Raw genomic sequence first — 26,245 nt, 5'->3', positions numbered from 1 at the left:
CCAGGTTAGCAAGATTCTACCCGGAGTCGTTGTTCTCTTATTTAAACAGAAAATGGATAAACGTTGTTTTTCTACGTACTCGTTGCGATCAGTTGACCGTTTTATTAATCAGGTTACTAATGTTTAGTTATGAGTAACAAGAGCCAGAACGGCATTAATTATTTAGCTTTTCTCTTTTAGCAAGAGAGGAACAACCAGGCATGTCTTATTCTGAAATAAGTGCAGATAACTGGGAAATCTCTCTCTCAATCTGCCACTGACGAATTGATAAAGCTAACTTCAAAGTACAAACGAACCTCTTTGTTACGGACACCAAGGGGACATGAATAAGTGTACGCATTATAGAGGTGTCCGTTTTAGAGAAGGCTTTGTATGGATTTCGGTCTCTCAGGGACCAAGTGAACTGTCCGTAATAGAGAGGGGCTCGTATTAAAGAGGTGTCCGTAAGGAGAGGTTTCACTGTACTGAAAATTGCTCATTAAAATCCCGCCTCAGGTAGCACCAGCTAGTCCGATTGAACATAATTGTTAAAATCACTTAAGCCTGTGGCGAGCGTTAGTGAGGCAGCAGACTTTTCTTTACAATAGAGAAAAAAATTTAAAATTTGTCGGATGTAAGATCGGAAGCATGCGCAGTTGGTTGGGTTTTTATTATCCAGGATATCCACGCCTGGAGTGATGCCGCTTAAAATTCAACATGGAAAAAGATCTGACAGAGTTTCAGGAGGAGGTGAGTTATACCAAAAAATTTCGTTTTTTTTTTCTTTTTATAGATGTATTTATTTGCTCGTGAAAGTACTCATTACTGAGGCCACGAACGGTTTAGCGATGAATCTGGAGGAAGGCAAGAGATTTATATGTGTTTGACTGCTCTACTGTGTGAGCAATTTTTTCCGATTCGTGAATGGAGGTGCTTAGATATCAACCAAGTCCTACGTCATATTCATGGAGATAGGTTTTTCTCATTGCACTCGGGAGTGTGAAGTGCCAGGCAAAAATACGTCTATTCTGAGTAACTGCCGACTATAACAGAATTACCATGTAAATGACCTTTACATGTAATAATAGTGCAGTTTGCAAGGTAGACTGCTTGCAGTTCCCCTTTTCTCTTAAGATCCGTGAACGAGAAGGGATTGGGGCGAAATCTCGTCTGGTCCCAATCTTCGTCGTCCCAATATTTCGCTGCATGTTACCACTGATGCACTACACAAAGCTTCGAGAGAGAGAGAGACAGACTGGAAGCAGTCTATTTACAAGGTTTGTTTCGCAAAAAGTATATTTTCCAATAAAAAAATACTTCTATACATTCAGTAAATCTGTTATATGTACTCATTGTCAAGATCATATGGTATGAAAAATTCTCCAGGAATTTACTAGGAGTCACTTTCACTTCTCGCGGGCTTTTTCTCTTCTTTACCTCATTTCATATTGTATTGTCGTATTTTCTTCCAGCTCTAATGCCAGCACTTACTCTCACATTGAAACTCCTAGTTGTCAATAATGGGAAAGTTGCTAGAAAGCTGATGCATCAAGTTAAAGAAAGGGAAACCTTAAAGAATGAAAGGATAAGATATCCCGAACGGTTGGAAACTATTAAGCCGGTTTCCTCGCGACCTAACAACAAAACAGTAAAACATAGCGGCATAAAGAAAACGTTTTCCTTTTACAAAACTGTTCCTCGTGTGTCATGTTTTGTTGTTCTCACTGGAGACATAAAACATCGACATAAGATGTTTTGGTATAAATTTGCATGACTTGCCTTGTTGCCTCTATAACCCCAATAAAACAGTTTTCTTGCCCATTTGTGTATCCAGAATTCAAGACTTTAGCCATACTTTTTCAAAACCATTATTTTCCCTTTTCAGACTCAAAGTTATGATTCAAATAACACTCCTAGAACAGAGACAAATTTGGCTCAGGCGAAATTTAGATGAAATTCAAAGATTTCACTTGGCAATTCAGCACTTGTAGCAGCTTCAAAAAACTCCAGACCTTTTCCCGTTTTTCCCAGACTTCACCTTCATTTTTCATACTTTCTCCAGGTCCAGAAAACTAAGTTCACAGATTTTCATACGTTTACAAGAATTCCAGACTCTATACGAACCCTGTAGACACCTTTCTTCATTTAGTACCACTGTTTGATCAAACAAAGAGGTCGGAGCAAAAAAGGAAATAGAACTAAAGTTACTGTTTTGATGCTTATATAAGTTCTCCCAACTGCCATCATAAGAAATAAATGGAGAACAGACAGGAGAATATCCATGATAATATCAGGGTTTAAAGGGCTGCGGTGCTTCCAGCATACAAAGCAAGACTTCTGCTACGACCTTTGAATCTGACTGTGGCAACATTCGAAGTGATATCGATAGCTTTTTTTTATATTATTACACAATTGGAATTTCTGGTTTCGATTTGTTTGTCTCGGCACTTGCTTTCAAATTTGAAATCTGTGACAGGCGAAAGGCTTAATATTTTTCTTGACAAGACGAAAGGCGGTTTCTCCAATGTCGCAAATAATCTAAAGCGTTGATCCACCTGAAAAAAAAACAGAAAAATACAGTAGCTATAATTTTATTCTGTATTAACTTTTACTGCTAAAAAAAACAAACAAACAAACGAAAAAAAAAACAAAAAAAAAAAAAACAAAAACGGTTTGAGCGCTTTCGATCGGCTCTGGTCCGCGACCTCAGGTAGAATTCGCCCGCTTTGTTCGCAAGGCGTTTACATTCCGAACAGTCAATTTGTCGACGTCGGATTGGCTCCTTAATAATTCCCACGTCGTTTTGGTTATAAATAATCCCATCTTCATCACTTAAATTCGAATTCAATCGTAAACAAATCAGTTGTGCTTACAGTTAAGGTATGATTACATGGTATGTTGAAAGATAGTCGCTGTACACATAACATGGTGAATGGCCGTAATACAAAAAAGAGATACCGATATCACCACTTCTGACTCTCGCTTTTTAAGACAATGATGTTCTAATCCTGAAGGCTTTGGTCAGACGCAGTAGAGTTGTAGTCTGCAACAATTAATACCCCTTATAATTTCTAAACGGACTGTGACGTACTTTACGACGTGTAAAATATTAGAACCAAGCGGAAAAATTCTCGATACCTTAACTTTTCCTCCTCATCGTGTGCCATCAGCTCGTAAGTTCGTGAAGGCGTCACGACATTAAACAACGACTTGTTGATATCTTGCTTGGACGGTGGCTGGTCTTGCACTGCGATAATCACATCGAGATCTATGAATCTGAAAACATGGAAAGAAAACCTCGATTCAGCAACTTATTTGGGCCATAGGGTGGTTTCAATTAAGCTTGGTAAAACCAAAACTCAAGATTAAGGCACAGCAAGCCAGTGACATGCGCAAACAACCAAATGTACCAAGCAGAACACGTGGGAAATATGTGATGAGAGCCAAGCGGAGGATGCAACAGACGAACACTTGGCTGCGGTCTAACTTTAAATTGTTTTTTTTTTTTTTAACACAGCATAGAGCATGTCAATTGCCCCGGAGGTCAATTGGGACTGGGGACGAGTTTATAAATTTTTATTTAATCAGAAATTGGAGCCCATCACAAAAAAGATCACATTAAAATAAGCCAGTTTACTAAGGTTGAGGTTCTGGCGTTAGATTGCAACCGTGTAGAAGGCTTTCAAAAATCGGAAAAAAATAGACACTGTGGATTTTGGGGACGCCATCTCAGAATTAGTGACATTTGTATGGAATTTGGGCGACCTTTGACAAGTCACAGCCTGGGCTGAGTTGCTCGAAGCATGGTTAGCGCTAACCATTGGTTAAGAGGTATTAAAACCTATAGGTTGTCATGGTATTTAACCCGGGTTAGCGCTAACCATGCTTCGAGCAACTGGGCCCTGGTTACTACCAAATGACGCGTAAACCAAACTTGGTAAACTTAGTAATTTTCATACGATCTTTCTAGCAATGGGGTTTATATCTTCTTCCTATGACGAAATTTCGACATTGTGTAAACTGGGGTCCAACCCCTTTATGAACTTGGGAACGGGATTGCCAAATTAATATTGCCGACAATATATCGAAAATGGCTCAATAACATTCCTTGATAATCCATTGAATCATCGAGTCAATTCAAAATCGCTCTAAACATTCCCTGATACAAAAGTAAAGCGACTTATTTTCTACCTACGCCACTGTCATACGTTTAGCAGTTACCTACCCTCTAGGCAAAGTGTTATTATTTTTCTGATAGTAATAGAGCCTTCCATCCGGGTCTGTGGAAAACCAGCGGCGCCTCCATCTTTTTCCAGTGGGTCCCTTCACGCCTCTCTTACACAGCCAACCACGGACTTGGCTCAGCTAAGACATAGTAAACAAAGTTGTTTTGACTGGTAATTGTTTTTGAGTGTGAACATAGGAATGAAAAATTTTCAACACTACAGACAAACCTGTAGGACGCGGTTTCCCGCCATTAAGCGGTCAGTTCTCAAATTATCCGAACACTATGCCGCGTATTACCTTAAACGTGACCTATACAAGTATTAAGGAGGTAGTTCAATTTAATACCTTGCGTTCACTTTTTCAAAAAATCCCAAATAGCCAACTTTTTAAACTTTGTCTTAACCTGCATTAAACAGTCAGTGCACAGAGAGAATACACGTCAAACATGGCCATATGCTCGGCAACAAAATCCTCTATTTTTTTCTCACAAAACAAAGAGATCTACAACTCGGTTTATGGCCATCTGTTCATTCTATTCGGAGCTTTCCGTGGTTACATTTTTCCAGTTGAACCTGATTGTCTCTTCGTCCTTCAGCAGGTTTTCCCGGGAACAAATGACATACTTCCTTCAGTCACACAAAGCAAGAGATCATATAGCATAGAGTCAATAAAAAAATAATTTTATTTTTCCCCGAACTGTGAAATTTAGGCACCACAATGTTCAATTTATTGGAAATAGAAAAGTAGCATAAGGACTTTAGCACAGACGTTTGAGATCCAAGAATGGCAGCTGGAAGTCAAATATTCTCTTTGCTTGTTCGCTTGGTTTTGTTTCTCGCCAAGGGCTGGAATTCCCTTGCTTTGGTGTCCGATGGCTTGGCGTTACCTCAACCACTTGCATTAGATATGATTTCTCATATGGGTGGGCTGGGATGGGAAGAGTAGAGTAGAAGCCTTAAAAAGCGTTAGTCATGTTAAATGCTGTTTGAACTCATGAATGTATGGGCAAAATCCTGAAGTAAGACCACTCAAGCCATTCAAACAAAAGCAGTACTTTCCTGTAGAGATGTTGATTACGTTGGTTTGAACTTTAGCGCCTGTGGATGAAATCACTAGCTGTGCTCATTCACAGCTACAGGCTTTTGGCAAATACTTTCAAGTAGTGATGTATATTAAGTAAGGCAGAAACACTCCATTTAACAAGCTAGTAAAAGATCATTTTCTTTATCTTACCTCTTTTTTCCGTGCTTTCTGAAGAACAAGAACATTAGTAGCATGTTAACAGCGAACTTTTTACAATATTAGTTAGTTTTTCTCTAAAAGGCAGTGTTACGTGCAAGCATTCAAGAATGTCATTCTAATTTCTGGAGCAATCAGCTAACAATATTTCCATGCATTTTTCCATTGCCACACTAGAGGCATAGCATAGTGTAACTGAGACTGGAAATCTCTTATGGAACAAAATGACATTGTCGTGCCAATAGGGTTCCCCATTATTCTTTATCAAAGTAAATTAAAAGTTTGATGTAGGTCAGGTAACATAATCCTATTGACACTGCTGAAGAGAGCAGCTTAAAATTACTAAGGTCTTGTCTTTTAAAATAGCGAAGATATAGTTTCGTTAAGTCTGAAAATTTTTATAGACGTTTGTACGGAAATGGGCAAGTTTTGCCTGTCTTCATACAAACATCTACAAATACTCCTGATTTTACGGAACTATATCTTGATTATTTTAAAAGATAAGACTCTCTAACTTGATCTTTTTGCTATTTTAAGGTTCTCTTTCCAGCAGTGCCAATGGTTTTTCATTACCAAGCCTAAATCAAAATTCTAAATTACTGTGATAAAGGTTTATTGTATAGGTGGGAGGTTCAATACACCTTCTAAAAGTCAGAAGTCACCTCAAGGGAAGACTGCACTGCACTTTGAAAGTGGGATAGTTACGTTTTGCATTGAATTTATCAAACATTTGCTGTTTTACTTGGTTAACTATTTAGGGTAAGCTGGATTAAGCAGTTTTAAGAGTAAAGCTTACGCTGCCTGATTCGTTCCTTCTACGACGTACAGTCATCTCCCTCCCCCCCACCCCTCCCCCAAGCTATATATGGTTTTTGAGCCATTTTGGTCTGAAATAAGGTATCGATTTTAACCATTTTGTGAAAGGCTGAAAACAGATCTGGATTCTAGGAAACAGGTCTGAAATAGGGTCAGGGTTTGGAGAGCCGAGCCGCACACCTCCACCAAAAATGCCAAGGAGTACCAACCTCCCCCACCGACCGTTGTCATAATTAAAAAGGTAACGTTTAGGATGAGATCCTACCGTGTGTATGAGAGTGGGGAAGAAAAAAGGATTTAAGAATTGGAAGGACCCGGCGACACATCATGTCCATTACACAGAGATGTTTGTCCAGAAAAAAAAGAACAAAGGTTTCTTCAATATTTGTTGAATTTACAGAATGATGCAGGTATCTAAATAAAACGCATTATCGCTACACTTTCGTACCTCGATGCTTGATGTAATTGTTTCTTTTTCCCTCGTGTTATCCAGCTCGGATTCAGCTTGCCGAAGCTAAACAAGCGAGAGAAAATCATATTAGTTAGAAAATCCACGCTCTGTTTATTGAAAGTCGTGTTTATAAAACCAGTGACACACAGCTCAGCAAACCGTGCGACTGCAGTTCAACAAATCCTTAGCAGTGCATTGTGCCATGTTGAATGCTGAAAGGGGTCATTCAATATCGAGCGTTGTTCCATGGAAAAGACTGAGGTAGCTATGTCGAAAGGCAGAAGAAATTTACCATGGCGCCGTTAAGTCTAAAACCGCTTCAACGCGAGGATTCCATATCATTTTCTCAATTCTACAATTCTCTACTTCAAACTTGTAATGAATAAAGGAAACAACACAATGTATGATATGGAGTAGTGTATTAGTATCTTAATCATTGTCGTTATTGTTGTCGTCATCGTCTTTATTATCGGGGAACCTAAAAACAACGACGACGGCGACGGCAACGACAACGCCACAAAACAATAGGTTTAATGAGGAGAAACAATCGCTCTGCACGTGCGTTTTACATTTTGGTACATTTCTTTGCCGTCCTCTGCAAAACAAGAACGTAAGGCCCGGTTCATACGTCGAACTTTACATGAGCCGAACCTAATCATTTGGTTCGGCGCATATAAAGATCGACGTATGAATCAGTGAGGATCGACAGATTTGTATTTGGGTCGACCCGCCGTTCTATTCGACTGCGCCAGTCGAATAGAACGGCAAAAGTTCGACTTCGATTCAGACGTCGAATTTTTCATGTGCCGAACCAAATGCATACGTTACGTATAAATTATATAAATTATATCTATCCCAGAGGTCTGTGCATTCCATCGACTTGGCATGCGCAAAGAAATTCATTCTGAACAAGATGGCGGGAAAAGAGGAATGTGCTTGTTCTTCTTGTTTCGAAACAACTGAATATACTTGTCTGAGATGCGAAAGATTAAAAAAAAAAGAATCTATTCTTGATGTGCACATGCACTTCAAACCGACAGAAACTTTCAATACAGGCTATATCAAAGGCGAAGCCTCAAGACTTCTCAGAACAAAATCTTCAAAAACAACATTTGAAGAAAACATCACTCTATTCAAACAGAGATTACCTATCAGAGATTACCTCGATAACCTTATAGATAAAACTCTCTCAGAAGTCAACCTCCACGAAAGAATGTCGGCACTACAAAACAAACTAAAAACCCGCAAAAACATTTTGAGGTTTATTATGGAATATCGCCCTTCTGTGTCTAACCTAAAACAATTCAGATGAGCAAATACAGGAGCCATAATCAGGGATGGAGACCGTCAGCGTGGGGTCCACGCGTCCCCTTGTGTTCTACCAAAAAAATCTAGCTTTAGAAAAAATTGCCCCCCCTCCCCCTTCACGTCATAAACCCGTGTGAATACACGCAAATATGCGTGGGGCTACTACCTTATATGTGACACGGAAAGCAGCTGAGAAAAAATTCACTAAAGATAAAAAAGTCCTTACGTGTCTGAGTACATGTCCGTAGAGTGTAAGCTTTTTTCATTCATTCAACAGTAGCAACGCACGCAGCGCCACCGTCTTGGCGCCTTTTTGACTTTACTGTGAGAGTCATGTGATCAATAGGCCGCTTATTCCAACTTTTCCCGTCTTCTTTCAATTGCTACCTTTTCTTTGTGAGGGTCTAATTCCTTAAATGTGAGTACTGAGGAGATATTCCCTGGCAGAATTTTAAAATTTGGACGCCATTTTGAACGGGTAGAAAAAAAAATTCCATTTCTCCGCGCGCGATCCTGGCTGTTTACACGCGTGCGCGCACGCGCGTATGGCGCAATTTTTATCTAAAAATAGATTTTTTGATACAACACACGGGGACAAGCCCACAAGTCAAAATGGCATCTCGTTACGGTCTCCATCCCTGATTATGGCTCCTGGTAAATGACACTTGATAGAAAATCAGCCTCTGCTAGGGGAGATCTACAACGACCCTTCCTTACTTTCGTACAGAAAAGAGAGATCTTTGAAAGACGTACTCGTAAGAGCAAATTAGCTTTGAAGGTCATATTCTTCCTATCTCGACCTGTAGGAGCCGTGTTTGGCCTGTCTTTATTATTTTAACAAGCAAGCTCTTCCATGTCAGAATTCATCTTTCCCGCCATTTTAAATCTTGTTGAGTACAAACAACAGCCGCTGACCACGAAAATCTACTTTCTCACTTAAGCTTTAATTAAGTTCGACTTCAGTTAGGTTCGACGTCTGAATCAACTGCCGAACTTAATTATTTGGGTCGACCTTAATAGGTATTAGGTTCGGCTCATGTAAAGTTCGACGTATGAACCGGGCCTAAGATGTCCAAATTCAAGGTTTTGGGGAGAAAGTGAACACACAACTGTGAATTTTTCATTCTCTTTCTTAACTTGAACGCCACTCTTACCAATATTTATATCCTTGGTAGTTCGTCGTTTTTGTACAAGTTGAACGAGTTGAAACAATCGCGAAGTAGTACAAATAGAATGAGGTAATATTTTAAAGTGACGTTTTTGTTGTCGTTGCCGTCGTCGCTGCTTAAGTTCCCTATTATCATCATCAACAACAACGTTATCATCATTGTTACTGTTACTTTTACTGCGACGAAAGGGACAAAACATCTATAGATGGAATCCATGTTGCTCACCCTACAAGAATTTGAATTAAATAAACAATAGCCTACATTTGGCGCGAAAATATGCTCAGATATTTGTCCACGGACATTACCTGTTCCGAGAAGCGAATAGTTTTCCGAGAGCGAAGCTCGAGGAAAACTGTGAGCTTCAAGGAGCAGATAATGTCCAAGGACAAATAGCTGAGCATATTTTTAAAGTCAAATGGAGGCTATTGTGGTTATTATCCTTCAAATATTTCTCGCAACATGTAACAACGAGCTTGAGTATTTGAACATTTCGTTTAAGAACAGTTTACCGTCAAAAACGTTTAGAGAGTATGTTGTTTTCTGATACTGCTTTATCGACAAGAAGGTTTATCTCTTCTTCTGCCACAAAAGCAAACCGTACCCCCATCTTGACATTAATTTTAATTGCAAACTTGATGCGCCTTGAAGTTTTTGAAATTGGGGAATATCACTTGGGGAATATCATCGGATATTCCCCAGTTTTAGCTGGGCTATATTCGGTCACGTGAGGCGTTTAGACCAATCGCGCGCGAGCGAAAATATTTGATGGATTATATAAACCAATAATATTAAGCACTAGCATCTCCCGATTGCCGGGATACTTGGCCATCACAGGCTCATGCCCCAGCATTTTGTTATATCCAAATGTTCCCATGTGCTTAAAACAGTCAAGAACACACGAGTTGAAAACTGATCAATCATTTCTAAATCTTTCGTCGAATTTCCTACCTGCGTTCTCAAATCTTCAACTAGCATCTGCAGCTCTGAAATCTCGGACTGTAACTCGTCTCTCTCTGTTTTAAAGTCCGTCTTCTTGTATTTGGCCAGTAGCCGCATCTGGTCCAACTCGGACTGCATTTCTGCCTTCTCATTTTCCAGGTCAGTAACCTTGGTTACGAGTTTCTGATATGATGTCCTCAGATCCATGTTCTCTTTCTCTAGTTTTCTGTAAGAACAAGTGACAAGGCGAAACACCACATTGGTACCGCGATCCACATTGGTACACCTTTAGGGTGAAAGAAGCAATTCCCATAAGACTTCACCCTAACAACATCAATAGGGATAATGGAATTGAAATTGCGGAAGCATAGATGTCCACGATCAACAGCACAGCCGATTGGTACTACAGATGAACCCTGAAGGAAGCCGGAACGAGTAGTCTGAACGTATGGTCTGTAAAAAAAACACAGCCCTAGCATACCCTAGTGTTTCAACTTTAACTTTGTGATACTTCCTTCCAGCTCAGTACAACAGCACATACACAAGCGAGAAAATATTAGTTTTCAGCTCTCAAACAGCCTTCAAATATTCAAGTGGGTTGTCATGTTAACAGTATCGAGAGGGATCGAAACAGCCGATATTCCTTGCAAGTATCGATGTTTTCCAACGATATCGAGTATTTTGTATCGGTATCAGCCCACCGCCAGAGGTGACTAACACCTTTCATGACATTACGATTCCATCTGTCTCCACACAGCTAATCAGAAAAATTTAAGAAACGCTCTCTCACAAATTTGTCAGCCGATTGTCAACAAATTCTCAGCCAAAACATGGTCAACAGTTTAGGCAACTCTTACGAAAAAGTGTTGCCTGACTCGGAGGTACATATCGGTGAGCTGTCGACAAGTCTTGGTGGGTCTTGCTACACGCCCTAACAACTGCTTTCATTGCAAGAGAAAAAACTCGAAAGGTCGTGAAATATTCCCTAATCACAAGACTTTCATCTCACAAAGGCAAAAAGAAAACAAAAGACAAAAAGAAATAATGGGCGATGTAGCAGCTCTCGTAAGGTCTCGCCTGATTAGCTTGGAACCCTTCTAGAAAACAATAAAACAAACAACAGAAAAATACCCCCAATCATAAAACAATATCAGCTGTTGTTACACAATTAAAAAACTATTTGTGTACGTACTCGACTCTAAGTTGAGTTGCACTGTCTTCCTCCACATTTCCCTGAAGCCAGTCCGATACTCGGCTTGCACTGCTTTCTGAAGGAACACCCTTGAATAAGAAAAACAACGATACACAATTAAGAAACATAACGTTTAATAAATATAGATACATTTTGCTAAAACTAACAACCGTGGTTATCAATCGTCGTGGAAGAAACCTACAACCCCGCCGTTTCTGACCAGGTTCATGAGACAAGCCATTACCTGAATTGGTACGAAGTTAATTTTACATATCGAGAGTCAGACCCTCACTGGTAAAGTCGAGGAGCTATCTATATACGATTTCACCAAAATAACATCAACAGGGCTGGGATAACGGAATCGCAATTCTCGGAGGGTGGATGCCCACCATCAGGAAACATGACAGGAAATAGATAAAACAGCAGAGCGCAGAAGAAACGTTCATGACCGAAGAATGAAGATTTGGAACGCAACAATCACAAACGACCGACGTGATGCAAACAGTGATGTATAACCAGTACACCTCATCGCCTGACCAAGCTAGCAGTGAGCAGTCACAAAATTTCCTGATTCAAATGCATCCGAGACAGACGATTATGCCATTCATTATTAATTATAGCGTTCCTGAAGTGGAATAGAGCTCGTTGGGAGAGTTTCTGAACATTTTCTTTAAAAATTTAAAGATAATAATAATAAGTCAGCTACTTTTAACAATCCAAATGGAATTGGTATTTCTAATGAAAAATTTTGTTTTTATTGAGGTTGGAAAAACTACGATCCCAGAGAAGAACCCTCGTAACAACGACAACAACCAACAACAAACTCAGGTCACTTAAGGGTGCTGAGACCGGGATTCGGCCAACTTAAAAGCAAACACGCACACTGCGAAATCCTTTTGAAGATTTTCTTATGGCTTATGTAAGGTTAAAGGAAGTTCCTGTTTTAGTTCAGATGAGCACCATGGGATTTCAAAGTCTTTCAAAACTGGTATAAAGTAGGCTGTTTGCAAGGGTGGCAGATGTGGCCGGGGAGATAGATATTACACGAAGCTGGACGTTCAAGCCAAAGAGGACTGTCCAACAAAACAAGTCACCACGCACCTCAAGCTGTTCTTGCGTACTTTCACGGAATGAATCTGATCTTTCTGACTTGACAGACTAATGAGAGAAACAAAACAAATTCAGCTGTTATTTAAAAATTTGTCCGTACCATCAAACTGAAGTGCCTGGTCTTCGTTTAAACTGTCGGAAAAAGGGCAGTTTTCAGGTAAGTGTCGAATGTTACAAGCGTTTGCGTTGCTTTTGACTAATTGCGCTCTGTGATTGGTAAAAGCCGAAGCCCACCATTTTCTCAACCGACCAAACAAACAAACGAAGTCAACTGGCGCTGTCCCAGGAGTCGACACGCCTTTGGCCCAAGCAACAAAATACATTTGCTTCAAGTTCCGGGAAATAAAGGCATCACGAAAATCATTTATAATGCGAAATTGGATTGTCTTGCTTACTTCTTTTACCGGCTACTTTGTTCAGCAAAAGTGTCTTTATCCGCATTTGGTTCAGTGTTTTCTGGTTAAAATGCCACTGTAATCATCAAATGAACGTAGTTCTTTATTATTGAATACGAGACCTTCACGTTCCCGTTAATTCTTAATTTTGAAGTTTTACAGACCTTCTTGTACGCGTTGATTTTCTTTTTCGTTAACTAATTTTCTGTCCATTTCAGATTATAGCTAGCGTCCTCAGGCTCTCTGGCCAGCGGTTGGTCTCCTGGCGACCAACCGCTGGTCAAAGAGCCTGAGGACTCTGGGTACGAGATTGAGGTCTGAGTACGCATTAGCCAATAGCATTTCTGCGTACAGAGATATCAAACTGGGGTATAATAAACATCCCTACACGTGTATCGTCCTGATGGTTACTTTGATGAGGTATACCAAACCACATAGTTTCTGAAGGCTAATATATAAAATAGCCTCAATTTAGCTATAACAGTTTGCTTAGATGTTTGTTCATGGAAAGGAAAGCCTTTTGTTCTGTTGTCCTTGGAAAGCCGTACTCACTATCTTTTGACAAATATCACAGCCAGCTTCGGGTAAAAAAACAAAGACAAAAGCTCTCTGGGATGCACGCAAACGCTTCACAGCGCCCACGAAAAAATTCAGTTCACGATTTTCTGGCGATGTGGAAGGTGAAAAAAAACTTTTACCATACAACAACACAACAGTTCACAGTTCCTACCCTTGATCGTCTTGCTGAAAATGGCAAGTGAAACTTGTTCTTAAATGACGAAGTCAGCGAGGACTGCGGCGAGGTCGAAATATTGATTGACAGATCTTCTTCCTCCTCCTCCTCCTCTTCGTCCATTTCTTTCAGATCTCCCAAGGTAGCACTCACCACTTTTCGTCTCTCTCTGTTTCTTTCCAAAAGTTTACTGATGTTATTTTCAGGTGGAGGTGCTTCTTGTGGAAAATGCCCATTTTGATCTTTTTCGGCTACAATGATACATGTACTATAGTCAACATCAAGCAACAGCATTGTTCAACAAAGCTGAGTTGTTGTCAACGATTACTTTGTTTGTATTATATTCTACCACGATGAACAACGTTCCCTTTCACAGTAAAAAATTGCTGTTCAGATGTTGAACAAACTTGCAAAGTGCTATTTTTCGGCCATAGTTTTGCACTGAAGCGAAATATAATAATAATAATAATAATAATAATAATAATAATAATAATAATAATAATAATAATAATAATAATAATAATAATAATAATAATAATAATAATAATAATTATAATTATAATAATAATCAATTTTAATAACAACAGACCTCTCGGCAAGGATCTGCCCCAGGAAATATGTTGTGCCAATGAAAGACTGACGGTTAAATTTGGACAATCAACTATCATGTCATAGTGAGACTATGTAACACTTTCAAAACACAAAGCGAACGAAAGGTTAGTTTTCACAAGCGACAAACTAAGTTGTAATGAAAGTCGCCTTCCAATACGTGTACGCACGTGACTTAAGTTTATACTAAGAAAAAGGTGACCCATGTCTGGATGAGAGCTTGAACAACTTGGTCATCAAAAGAAATTGATAGAAAACTAACCCAATTTATTGCACAGTCTTACCTTGACTAATTTCGTTTGATGTAACATCAGCTAAAGGATTCCCAAGCATGGCTACATTCCTATATTCCAGTGTTTTCATTTCATCGATAAACTGAGACCAGGTACTGTAAAACAAAGAGCACAACTAGAAAGCCAGACGACTACGAAATAATTATATACTGTGGCTTGAAGGAGTGAGGCGATCGACCGCCCTTTTTCATTCCAACCCTCTAACGTGCTCAATATAGTTTGAAACCTCCACTCTCGAAACATATTAACGTTAAATTGTTGAAAATACAGGCTACTTTGAAATTTCGTTGGAAAACATGGAAAAAATATTTTAGTGTCGGACAAAACATGATTTGATTATCGCCTATTTTCGCCTTTAAATTTCCCGGGCGCCGCCATCTTGGATTTCATGACGTAATACGGTTGCTCAATTGTTTCACACAAAAGAACTTCTAATGAATAACGAAAGCGGCAACCGTTACACGCCATAAAATTCAAAATGGCTGCGCCCAGGAAATTTAAAAGCGGAAGTATTCGATAACCATATCTAATTTGTAACACACTTGAAAGTCATTTCTATGTTGTGGACTAAAATTAAGAATTTAGACACTATTTCTAACACTTAAGAGGTTGACCCGACACAGCTACAAAGGAGAACTCACTTACTGTTTTGATCGGTCTGCCAATTTATCAGAGCTGTTTTGCCGTCTCTCTTCTTCTTCATCTTCTTCTTCATCACTGCATTCAACCAGTTCAGAAAGCCTTGCTTTGAAGTCAGCTTCACTTAGATGGCTGAAGTTACTTTGCATGTCATCCTCGCTTTGATAAAACGTGAACAATATCGGGAACAGTTCATTACTAATTTCTCTTGAGTTAACTCTTTAACCCCTAATACTTAAATGAAAAAATTCTCCTATCTAGTCCACGCACTTTTCTTACAAAAGTAATGGGGAGAAGTTATTAAAATATCACCTTGAGTGATTATATCCTTAATTCTCTTGACCTTACAGGTTGAATACTGAAGCATTGAAATTACAATGTACAGAGAGAAATTTGATGCTGATCACGGTTAGGGCGAAATGGTTACCCTTCCGAAAACAGCCAAGAATAAACGGGTTAGCAAACTGAGAAGGGTAAGAAAGAAAGCAAGCTGGTAAAAGGGCAAGCATGCCCTAGTGATTAAGGCACTGGAATTGTTAGGGGCTTGAACCTGTTCCCCTACATCAGTACACTGTTGTAAATGGTAAAAACAGTGAAAGGAAGTAAAGGGCTGACTGACATAACTAAATGGCTAAGCTTCCACAAGTCTCCTATAGTTCAGTGCTCATGGTAGAGCATCCGAACTAGTAATCGGAAGGTCATAGGATCGACTCCTGTTGGGAGAACTTGGATTTTCACATACACATACACGACTTCTGTACATATATGTGTAACTGACGTTGAACTTACTCCATTTTTCCTTCCTTGATGAACTCACATTTGACTTTTGCTCCAAGTCTTGCAGAGGCAATTTTCTTGGACAGGGACTTGAATTCCATCTCCAGATCAAATCTGCATGGATAAAAAGGGAGAAGGCTTAGCTGCAGAACCATCATCATCAATCTTTATTTACCCTCGGATTTTTAGAGTAGCTTAATGCAGCTGATATCTCCGAGCATTTTTCCACCCAACCATGAGAATATATGCACAAAGACCAGACCACAATACCGGGAACTACGTCCCCTACTCTTTGCGAATAGTGAGTGGGTTCTTTAACGTCCCACAGAGTTATTTACAAACAAGGTTTGTGAGACGGGGCCTACGGTTTATCGTCCTTATCCAAGAAGACTAGAAAGTCTAACCATTTGCAGATGTCAGAGCAAAGGCAGCAGTTTCTCCTCAGAATACCCAGCCACTTCAAATCTATACCTCTAAAACAGTTGCTACATGGCTATGTGGCTAACAGAGCCACTTCTGTCAATAATGTACCTCTAGAACAAATTGGCTACAATAGCCAAGAGAATAAGGAGAGAGAAGATTTGTCTGACTTACACTTCAGTCTGAGCAGATGCATACTCTGCCATGTTACAAGGAAAGATAGCAAGTTTCTTTCTTGCATCTGAAGTAACCTAAAAAGAATCATACAACGATTGCTCTTATATTACTTTTATAAAAGCACCTATCAACTGATTGAATTAAATGCAATTTTTTAATGACAAAGAAAAGAACTTTGGAACCAAGGTAACAATACACTACTCCTATCACTAAAAGCTTCTATTTATTTATTTTATTTAGTTATTTTTTTACAGCAATTAAATTCTTAATTGCATTCAGTTCAACTGGCAGGCATATATAAAGTCAACACCATATAAGAAGGACAATTTTAACTCACATTTTCAATGACAAACATATAGTCTTTCTTTTTAAACATGACTCCAGTAAAATCCTGCAGAGAAACCGGAATAACCGACTATTAAACGGACTTTTTATGGTGTGATGGTAAATATTGAATCCGAGATTTAAAAGTTGTTACATGTTAGCAAGTACCACGTTTGTAGAAATAAATGACAACAATTATTGAAATTAATAATATAATTTTTTTTAAATAAGTATATACTTCTTAACAGTCAGCATGCCCCCCCTGTCCCCCCTCCCCTCCCCCCCCCTTCCTTGCTCCACCTCTTCCCAATGGTTGGTATTTGAGAGGACTTGGCCCGAGAACTTTTCTCCGTTATGGAACCACGTCCCTGTCAAAATGACTTTTGTGAAGTACTGACCATCAGGATAGATTAGTTAAATTTTATTGTCAGTAGAAACTGTACCTGCAACAATTCTCCAAGGACATCTCACTCCAACTAAATAAAATAAAACTATAATTTTCCTAGGAAAAGGTCCTCTTCAACGAATGTTTTGATCATTACAGGGAACTTGCCCAATCCCAGGGACTTAAAAAGGTACATGTAGGCCCCTTGTGGGTGAGCCAACCATCAATAATTAAGTATCAGCATAAAAATCTAAAATAAGGTAAGAGATCTTCTTTGTCTGACTACTCTTCATTGGAAAATATGAGGACAGCTGTCATTAAGGGTGATTACTCATACTTCACCTCTCACGGCTGGATTTTCCCGATGGGACCATGATGTTAAGGATGATTGTGACTTTTGTATGTTCAGTTTACTCAATAAACACTAAGTTTGTTGCGGGTGTGAAGCTCAATGTTAGCCCCGAGTAGTAGAATGAGAATGGAGGTCTATAGTTCCATACCCTCACCCCCACCCCCCCTTCCCAAACTTCTGCCTTGCCTCCCCCCTCAAAACTGAACAAAACACAGTATGTACCATGTTCACTAAAGGGCGATTTACACGGTACTTTTTTTGTTGCATGCGATAAGCTTACGACAGGCCTACCACACGAATTGATTCGTGTAAATCAAACCTACAACTCGCGTTCGACTGTCGTGTACGTCACAAAAAAAGTCGTAAGATGATCGTAGGTATAGGCAATGTTGAATGATGAGAGTTGTGGGTGATTTTTTGCATGACGCGAGCAGCGCGCGCCCTAGAAATTGCATGCAACAGACGTCAGCAAAAGTTGTACCGTCTAAATTGGCCTTAAGAAATATTGATGACACATACCACCATTTGAATACCACCTGCAATCCAATTTTGTACCACATCACCTACTTTTTGTGCGACGAAAGGGCATGGAAAACAGATGGGGTACCTGAATACCATCTGATCCAAAATTTATAAGTTGGTACCACATCATCCATGTTTTGTAAGATCAGAGGGCATGGAAATAAAAAAGACCAAGTAATAATTACAAATACTGTACCTTGTAAAGTGTAACAACCAACTCTACTGAGTTGGGAGGGAACCAGTTGGCAGCATAACTAACCACCCCTGTCTTTTCATCCACAATTGATACTTTTGATGTGGGCTGTGGAAAAAGTCAGCAGGCTACAAAATTAGTATCAATATTAAAATAATATTTCAGTGCTGACTTCAAAGACTTCTTTTATTCACCTGTCATTCTTTTCCAAAACTAAACAATTTCAGCATTCATTCAGAAAAATGTTAAAATGTGTTCCTGTATTAATGGAAATGGAGTAATTAAGTTGACATACGTGGGAGAAGTTATCTTCATTAAATATTTTTGCATCTAGAACTTCTTTGAGAAGAAGCCGCAGGGCAGGCTTCTTTTATTAGATGTAATGTATGTTATTTTCAGGATGTCCTGCAGACTGTTGATTTAAGAGGAGCATTTATTATAGTAATTGTTAAATATGGTAAAAAAATGTATGTGTAGGTTACCTTTTCTGAAACTTTGGAACGGTGACTTCGGAACCACACTATACTTAAACAAGTTGGCGTCCTGTTTAATTATTGAAAAAGAAAACAAAATATATTATGCTATTTAAGGTGGCTCACAACAGTTCCCAGCACTTTCCATCTTAAATATCCTTTGATGGCTCATTACTACCGCTCTTTACCAGTTGATAAAACAATTATAATGGTTTTAAACAAATGGCTAATCATAATTTAACATACGGTCATTTTTCCCCACATGATAGGTTAACAAATACATATACATGGTTGGGGCAAGAGTACTTATTATAAAGGTATTTTTTCTTTGGTGGGGGGGGGGGGAGGGGGGTGGGTGGGTGATGCCCAGTCCTTGAAATTCTACCCCCTTTTGTGACAAAAATTTTTTTTATAAGAATAACGACACATTTGAGTTAACAAGACATGTTTCAGTCGTACATCAACCATCTTCTGTTGAAAGAAGAATTAATTTGAAGTTAAATTTGAATTTATAATGTAATGCTAAACAACTATAAATAACAAACGTGCAATAAATTAGGATTTATTCATTATAAAAAAAATCAGTTTTCATATCCATTCTTCTTTCATAATTCGTACCCATGTTCAGTCCTGATGTGTAATGTGTGCTAATGCCTAACATTTTGGACCACTTAGTTATCTTTAGGGTGATTCGAATAAGTCAATAAACTTTAATACACTATACATAGGAATAGTTTTGTCATCAAATAAAGAAATAAAAAATGTGCTCAGAGATATATTTAAGCAAGTGGAATACTTTTAAGGATGCACAAGAAGAACTTCAGTCTGACGCACTTCTCAAATGTTCTTTAAAATTCCCAAGTGCTGCGATATCTTACAATGCTTGAGAAAGAAGTTTCTAATTTTTCCTTGACACTGCCCCAGGATTTGCAGGCAATTTCAGACTGAAAAATCACATGTGATGAAATGTTATACCCCCAAATTTCCTTTTTATTTTTAATTGCATTTGACATAGAAAGAACGCACTCCTAATTGCGTTTGGAGTAGAGATTGTATGGGACAATGAATGAATGGATTTCGGGATGCGCACAATTGTATCTGGCATCTCCAACAGATTTTGCAGGGGAGGATGACATCATCACTAACTTGCCAAAGGAGAGAGAGCCTGGGATTGAGATCATCAAACACACACCCTAATTTTTGCAGGGCTTCTGATAAGGTGCGAAAAAAAATTTGGAAATTATGCGGCACTTTTAAGTCTCATATGCGGCAAGAAAGGTCTATTATGCAGCAGATTATGCGATTTCACTTTAGCTAATTTAACCTTCTTTTATTAGGTCTAAGAGGAGCACAATCCATTTTTTGCTGTTCAAGAAGCATTTAGGACACAAAGGAATGATGAAACAGCTGAAATAAATCATTTGTTACCTCATTTCAAATTATTGAAAACCAGAGATTGCTGATTTGGTCAATTGAGTGTCACATGCAAATAATAAACAGAGAACAACTTCAGTAGACACAAGCATAACTCACCGATCATTTGCAGCCATAAATATGTTTAATATCGACAGATATTTATTTTTTGCTTGGCATGCATGAAGTTTTACCTCTAATAAGAAAAGCAGGAAACTAAATTAAAGTAGCTGCAGGCAATTTGTTAAAATGTTTTTTTTTTTTCACAGCATACAAAGAAAGAGTTTCCATTTTACAGGTCAAAACTGTTTTCAAGGTTTGTTGCTTCCCAACCGCAATTTTTTCTGGGTTCCGCTTGTGTGACTCAGCTTCAAGGTGCTTGTCCACCACAAACGTTCGTAGATGATCAACCACTATGTTACACAAAAAGCAAAACAACAGACCATTGTCAACATGAAACGTTCCTTTGGGGTACTTTCTTGCCCTGTCTTTTAATTGCCAAAATATTTACAGGAAAGTGCAATCTTTTTTTCTCCTGCGAAGAAGCGCTCGGTGTTATAGCAACAAACTTATCCATAAAGAGGATGTTTGTTTCAATAAAAACAGAATAACTACATATTGTAAGCAACCATCGAGCAGTTTTCACGCCAATACTTACATCGCAAGTATGAAATCAAGTATGAAGGGATCAAACGACTTCTTAAAAATATATCAACGATTGTGATTGGTGTACTGATTTACAGAGATGGATTGTTAATTCTGGGCCAATGATCACTTGGTTATATTGAAAACCAGCACCAGGTCCCCAACATGTAAAATGACGCATAGAAGTGAACGCCTGTTTGTTCAATTGTTCAATGAAAGAATGCTTCCAGGTGACTTTTGAGGCCTTTTGAAAAATAAAACGCCTTGAGATAACATTTAAATTATCGGAGAACTTAATATAAAGCGAGATTTTGCTCCTTTTTTCTTAAATTGTGCGATTTTGTACAAATTCTGCGATTTTTCATGAATTGTGCGATTTGTTGCGATTTTAGGTCAATTATGCGAAATCGCAACATCGCATAATATCAGAAGCCCTGTTTTTGATTATTACTAGTATAATTTTAGTCACCAATATTTTACCTCTCATGGAATGTCATTAAGGGCAATATTTAGTAAATAAACCCCTTCAGGCTGGTATGTCGGCTGATAATGTCCGCGGGCGAGAGATTGTCCAAAAAATAAATATTTGGCCGAGAAGTTAAGCTTCGAGGGCAACTGTGAAATTTTGAGGACAATCTCTCAGCCAAGGACATTATCAACTTCGAAATACCAGCAAGCCAGAAAGGAGTTTATTTATTTAATAACCCTCCCATTAATTTTTATATCATGTAAAAAAGCCAGTGTTGATCTGATGGCGGATGTGCACGATTGACGTAAACAAGTACATTTGATTGGTTTATGATAACTAATTTTTCACTGTGATCTGACCAAAACTTGACAAACTGTCAAGTGAAATAAACAAAAGGTGAAATGTGAAACTCTTCGCTGGCTTTGTTTCCTTTCAACGGAAAAAATCGGAGGACAAATGTCGACATAGATGGGGTTATTGTGTGATAACCGTCCTGTGATTTTGCACCATGTGACATAAAGTAGCCAAACAAATCGCTCAAAAATTAATGGGTGTGTTATAATTACCCATAACACCTGTTATGATGTTACTGGTGATCTTGATGGTTGTTGGTTCATTTTACCAATCATGTAAAGCAACATGTGGTGTAACACAAGCATGTGACTAAAAACGACTAATGACATCCCTGTTTTATAGTGATTCCTCCATAAGATGTCCTACGATTTGCATGGCTGCACAGTAGTGGCAAAGTTTCATGTATTATGGAGGTTTTATGAGCTTGATTTGCCCAATCATAATGCCTGCATAATTTTTTTGAACATTTCATAATAAATATTTAATGGATATACTACATGACATTAGACCAGAAGGCGATACCATGTCCAACTACAAGCCAAAAAGGTTCAAACTAGATATACTTTGGGAATAAGCACATACCTATATTATTATAGTTACTACATGTAATAGGGAACTAAATTGACCCCACCCCCCCCCCCCCCCCACCTAACCCCCAAATAAACATGCTCATATAGCTGTACATTAGAGATCAGGCTGTGATTGTACAGTTCCAGGAAATATCAGTGCCAAACCTTAACATAAGGCCACTGGAAATTCTGAGGAAAATGGTGCTCATAAAAGTCAAAATTTTTAAAGCAAATTATCAAGCTAAACTGGAATATCTGGAAGGGTAGGGAGGGTATTTTCTGATCCGCAGATGAAGCACTTTCAGTTTCCTATTGTTAGTATAAAGGTCAAGTTTACAAAGGCCAAGTTTATGAATTTCCATGTTGTGTTAAATTGTTTTTTGGTTTAAAAATTTTAAAACCTGTTTGATTTTTATTGCCCTTTGTCTCAGATTATAGTAATGATTATACTGCATAAAAGAAGATAAAAATTAAACTGGTTTGAAAAATTTTAAACCAAAAAAACAAAACAAAATATAAACCACAAAATCCTCATGAAAGATATGTTAAAATAAGCTTCTTACTTAAAGTCAACTACAGTGGAACCTTATTAAGCGGCCGCCTATTTAGTGGTCAATCCCAATTAAAATAACATTCTTTTTAAGTAAGACTGGTTGAGGTCAAACTTGGGTATTTTTTACCATAGTAAAGTGAAGTTTACTCTAATAAACACAATTTTAAGTGTGACTACTTTTTTTCACTTTACCATGGTAAATGTACATTTGGTTTGTCACAATAGCAACGGTGGCAGGATGAAAGTAATTGAAGGGGTGCGTGGAAAAAAGCCTTAATTGAAATCTGATTGAGTGCTTAATTCTACTAGTAAATTGCCTTGTTCTTCCTTGTATGAGCAAAGGAGAATTTGACATAAGATCAGAATTTGTCGCTTAGGGCCTTTTTCCACTCACCCCTTTAATTAGTTTACTGTGGTAAACTGACCTGAAAAAGCATGGTTTATCATGTGTTTATCTAAACTTTGTTTATTTAAGTGGCAGCCTGTCTACTTTTTTATATAAAACCACCTGAGCACCGGAAATTGTGTATCACATGTATTGAAATTAGGCCCTTTCAATACTCATGCTTTTTCTTGAAGTCTTCACACCCAAAGCATTTGTGCAACATCTACTTAGCTGAAAATTTCCTTAGAAATGGTGGAAAACAGAATTTCCAAAGCATATTTATTTTTGTCATCAAATTGCTGTTTTGATTCACAGACCGAGACAGGAGGCCATCTGGCTAATGTCTAAATCAACAAGCTCATTTTACCATAGTTAACTATGGTTTACCATCTTTTACTATAGTAAAACCATTTATCTGTAGTAAAAGCATAAGTGTGACCTCACCATTATCATTTTATCTTTACTTCTTGAGAGACATACTCTAACCATGCCTTGGGACATAGGAAAATATGATAAATAGGGCATGAAGCAAAAGAGAACATCTGGGAACTGGGATAAAATGGTACTTGCAAAAACAGCCAATCAAGCAAAATATTTTGCAAGGAAAATGTCAAATTTCCCCTCAAACCCCACAACCCCCCCCCCCCCCCCACCTCCCCTCCACTCCCTCACTTTTGCATATTTTTCCCTGTTCTTTAATAATTAAGTTTAGGGTGTAAATGTTTTAATTCCGTAAAAATCTAACTAAAATTATTGTGGGTAGCCAGTTCCATTTAAAACCAGGAGCTACTAACTATAAAAACCCAGAGGTTAAGTCTCTTGCGGAAGAATGTGCAAAGAATGTGCTAGTTACAGCGTCTTGCAGACTCCTTGCTATACAGGAAATAATCAGTCAGAAAGATGTCAAGCGGAGCGAGGCTGAATTGAAAGTTCTTAAAAAATAATGACTAATTAAATTGTTCAAAACATCTGACGAAACCAAAAAACATCCAAAAATTTTGTTGCTTTCCTTTCGATGTTTAGGATTCTTGAAGGATCATAAATTCCTCAAGAAATAAAGCTTATCAACATGGGTTTAAGCGGAATTTTTATCACGATTATGAAAGAAAAGAAGAGAAAATCACCAGGTATTGATAACGAATCAAAATTATTGAAGGATTTCTGTCGTATTTGCTTCTGTTGTTTCACTAGTAAGCTTATAAGGAAACTGAAAAAGAGCAGTTAATGTCCTTGCACAATCTTCTCCAGGGGATTATATACACCACCGCCGTGACCTTGTATACATAACTGTATTGATTTATAAAGGAAAAAAAACATTCCACTTACCATTTATTATTGCATCTGAGATCCACGTATTCGTAAGTGATCGTAAATCGGAATTTACACGCATTTCCCTTGACAGATTTTGAAATTGACTTTCGAACGCGCTCACGAAGAGCCACACCACTCATGGCGAGCCAAGACAAGTCGAAGACGGAAAATGTCGCCTTCTGTCCAATGCTACTCACGAAGAAACGTCCTAGGAAATTTAAGCAGTGGCACTCCTATGCTATATGTCGATATTTTAGGTTTCCGCGAAGGTAAATACAAGTGTACACGCTGCAATATCGGCCTGCACAGTTGATTTCCGTCTGACAAGTTGTCTGCGAAAAATCCCGCTATTTTTGTACCCAGACCCAGACTGCTAAGTAGACCGGTTGACACCGAGGGAGATCTGGGTATAAGAATTTTTTTCTTGTCAATAATTTCCGCTGTAAAATTAACTTATTCTCTGAGCTAGTGTACACTTCTTCATTACAAATGAACACTGGTTTTATACCATCAAGAGGGGCGTTTTCAGCAAATGTCAAAGACAGGATGTCTCCCGATTTGCGTAGGGGAAAAGGCGTAATATGAAACAAGGTGTGGCCTTAGCACTTTGACACTGTTTTAGCACCCAAAACATAGATCCAAAATAATGGTTCGGGAAAACCCCTGAAAGTATTAAATAATTACGAATATTAAACAAAAAGACTCAACAATGACAGAGAAGTCATTGTTCGCTCGCATTGCAATTTTCTTCTCGCGACATTTGTTTAGGATTTTTTTTATTGATAGGTATAAACTGGGGACGATTTTGCGACAAAATGGAAACCAGATTTAACCGCGATGAAAAGATTGAGATGTGATTGTATATCTAAGAATTAAATCGGTCAACCGATAGTTTGCGTAGCAGTCGTTTCCGTTTCCTTTAAGCCAAGCGGGGCAAGAACGAAAGACGCGCGAGGGCATTGGGCAAAAAGGAACAAAAAAGTAGCAGCTCCTTTTTGCCCAATGCCCTCGCGCGTCTTTCTTGCTTGCCCCGCTTGGCTTATTAAAAGGAAGCGGAAGCGACTGCTAAGCAGGCTAGTCAACCGACTGATAAGGTCTGATAAGGTACAATCATTCTTGCTATTGTAGATATGCTGACTTGAAAGTTTCACTAATGATTATGGCTAAATCCTAATAAGACATTTGTGATAGACAGTTGACATGCTTGTGCGAAGTTTTTACTGATCATATTTCTTAATTGTTCGTCTTTATTTTGTGTTAGTGTAATAAATTATTGGAATTTTAAAGTAGAGTAGTTTGAATAAATTTGTTAACTTCGTTCTATCCAATCCCGGGAGACGATCGGAATTTGACCTCATGGACGTTTAAAACTATGAAACTGAGTAAAAGAAAAAGAAAAAGTCACCAAGGCTAACAATTTTCCGCCGACATATATTGCATTAAAAAAATATTTACTTTCTATTGACGAAGTATCAACGTCGTACTGTGGGGAATACAGTCAACTCTCGCCTTATGGGCACCTCGGTATTACGGCCGGACACCACGATAATACGAACAGCAGCTAAGTCCTCAGGAAAAACTGATTACAGACGTTTGACTGAAATAAATTCCCACTAACTCGTGGTCCCGAGGGTTTCCGCAATAAAGGGAGTTGATTGTATTGGCCTGAGCGCTTACACAGAAATTTATTGTATGGCACCCAGGGGCGTAGCTTCCTGTACGCATGTACGCACGTGACGAAATATCGAAGATTGAAAAAAGAAAAAAATCAGTAAAACAAAACAAACAAGACCCTGTGAGAAGGAGGGTTAAGTCAGGCAGAAT

At 38.5% G+C, this 26,245-nt stretch overlaps 1 protein-coding gene across 2 annotated transcripts; it reads right to left on the bottom strand.

The window, feature by feature from the left end:
* Positions 1–1,257: 1,257 nt before the first annotated feature.
* Positions 1,258–24,838, bottom strand: LOC146488286 (uncharacterized). Of its 2 annotated transcripts, XM_085123105.1 has the most exons (17): positions 24,437–24,838; positions 18,732–18,792; positions 18,253–18,357; positions 16,811–16,864; positions 16,471–16,547; positions 15,889–15,990; positions 15,106–15,258; positions 14,452–14,555; positions 13,556–13,809; positions 12,422–12,478; positions 11,321–11,409; positions 10,138–10,354; positions 6,710–6,775; positions 5,440–5,457; positions 4,205–4,344; positions 3,118–3,255; positions 1,258–2,534 (listed from the first exon to the last, which is right to left on the bottom strand). In XM_085123105.1, exons 1-17 carry the CDS (start codon positions 24,559–24,561, stop codon positions 2,465–2,467), a joined length of 1,830 nt encoding a protein of 609 aa, XP_084979231.1. In that variant the 5' UTR covers positions 24,562–24,838; the 3' UTR covers positions 1,258–2,464. The 2 variants fall into 2 exon arrangements, with proteins under 2 accessions (XP_084979231.1, XP_084979233.1); XM_085123107.1 differs by lacking the exon at positions 5,440–5,457 and having other exon boundaries at positions 24,437–24,835.
* Between the last annotated feature and the right edge of the window lie 1,407 nt (positions 24,839–26,245).

This window comes from Pavona decussata, unplaced genomic scaffold (genome assembly GCF_977016875.1).
Source record: "Pavona decussata unplaced genomic scaffold, jaPavDecu1.1 SCAFFOLD_11, whole genome shotgun sequence".
NCBI lineage: Eukaryota > Metazoa > Cnidaria > Anthozoa > Scleractinia > Agariciidae > Pavona > Pavona decussata.
The sequence above is the reverse complement of the archived record's forward strand: the minus strand, read 5'-3'. Positions and strand labels throughout refer to the sequence as shown.

Coding starts and splice junctions, on each gene's coding strand:
- LOC146488286 (XM_085123105.1), bottom strand. CDS start 24,561: ATGAGTGGTGTGGCTCTTCGTGAGCGCGTTCGAAAGTCAATTTCAAAA. Junction 10,355..11,320: donor GCAACTCAACTTAGAGTCGA/GTACGTACACAA, acceptor TTGTTCTTACAG/AAAACTAGAGAAAGAGAACA. Junction 6,776..10,137: donor TTGAAGATTTGAGAACGCAG/GTAGGAAATTCG, acceptor TCGCTTGTTTAG/CTTCGGCAAGCTGAATCCGA.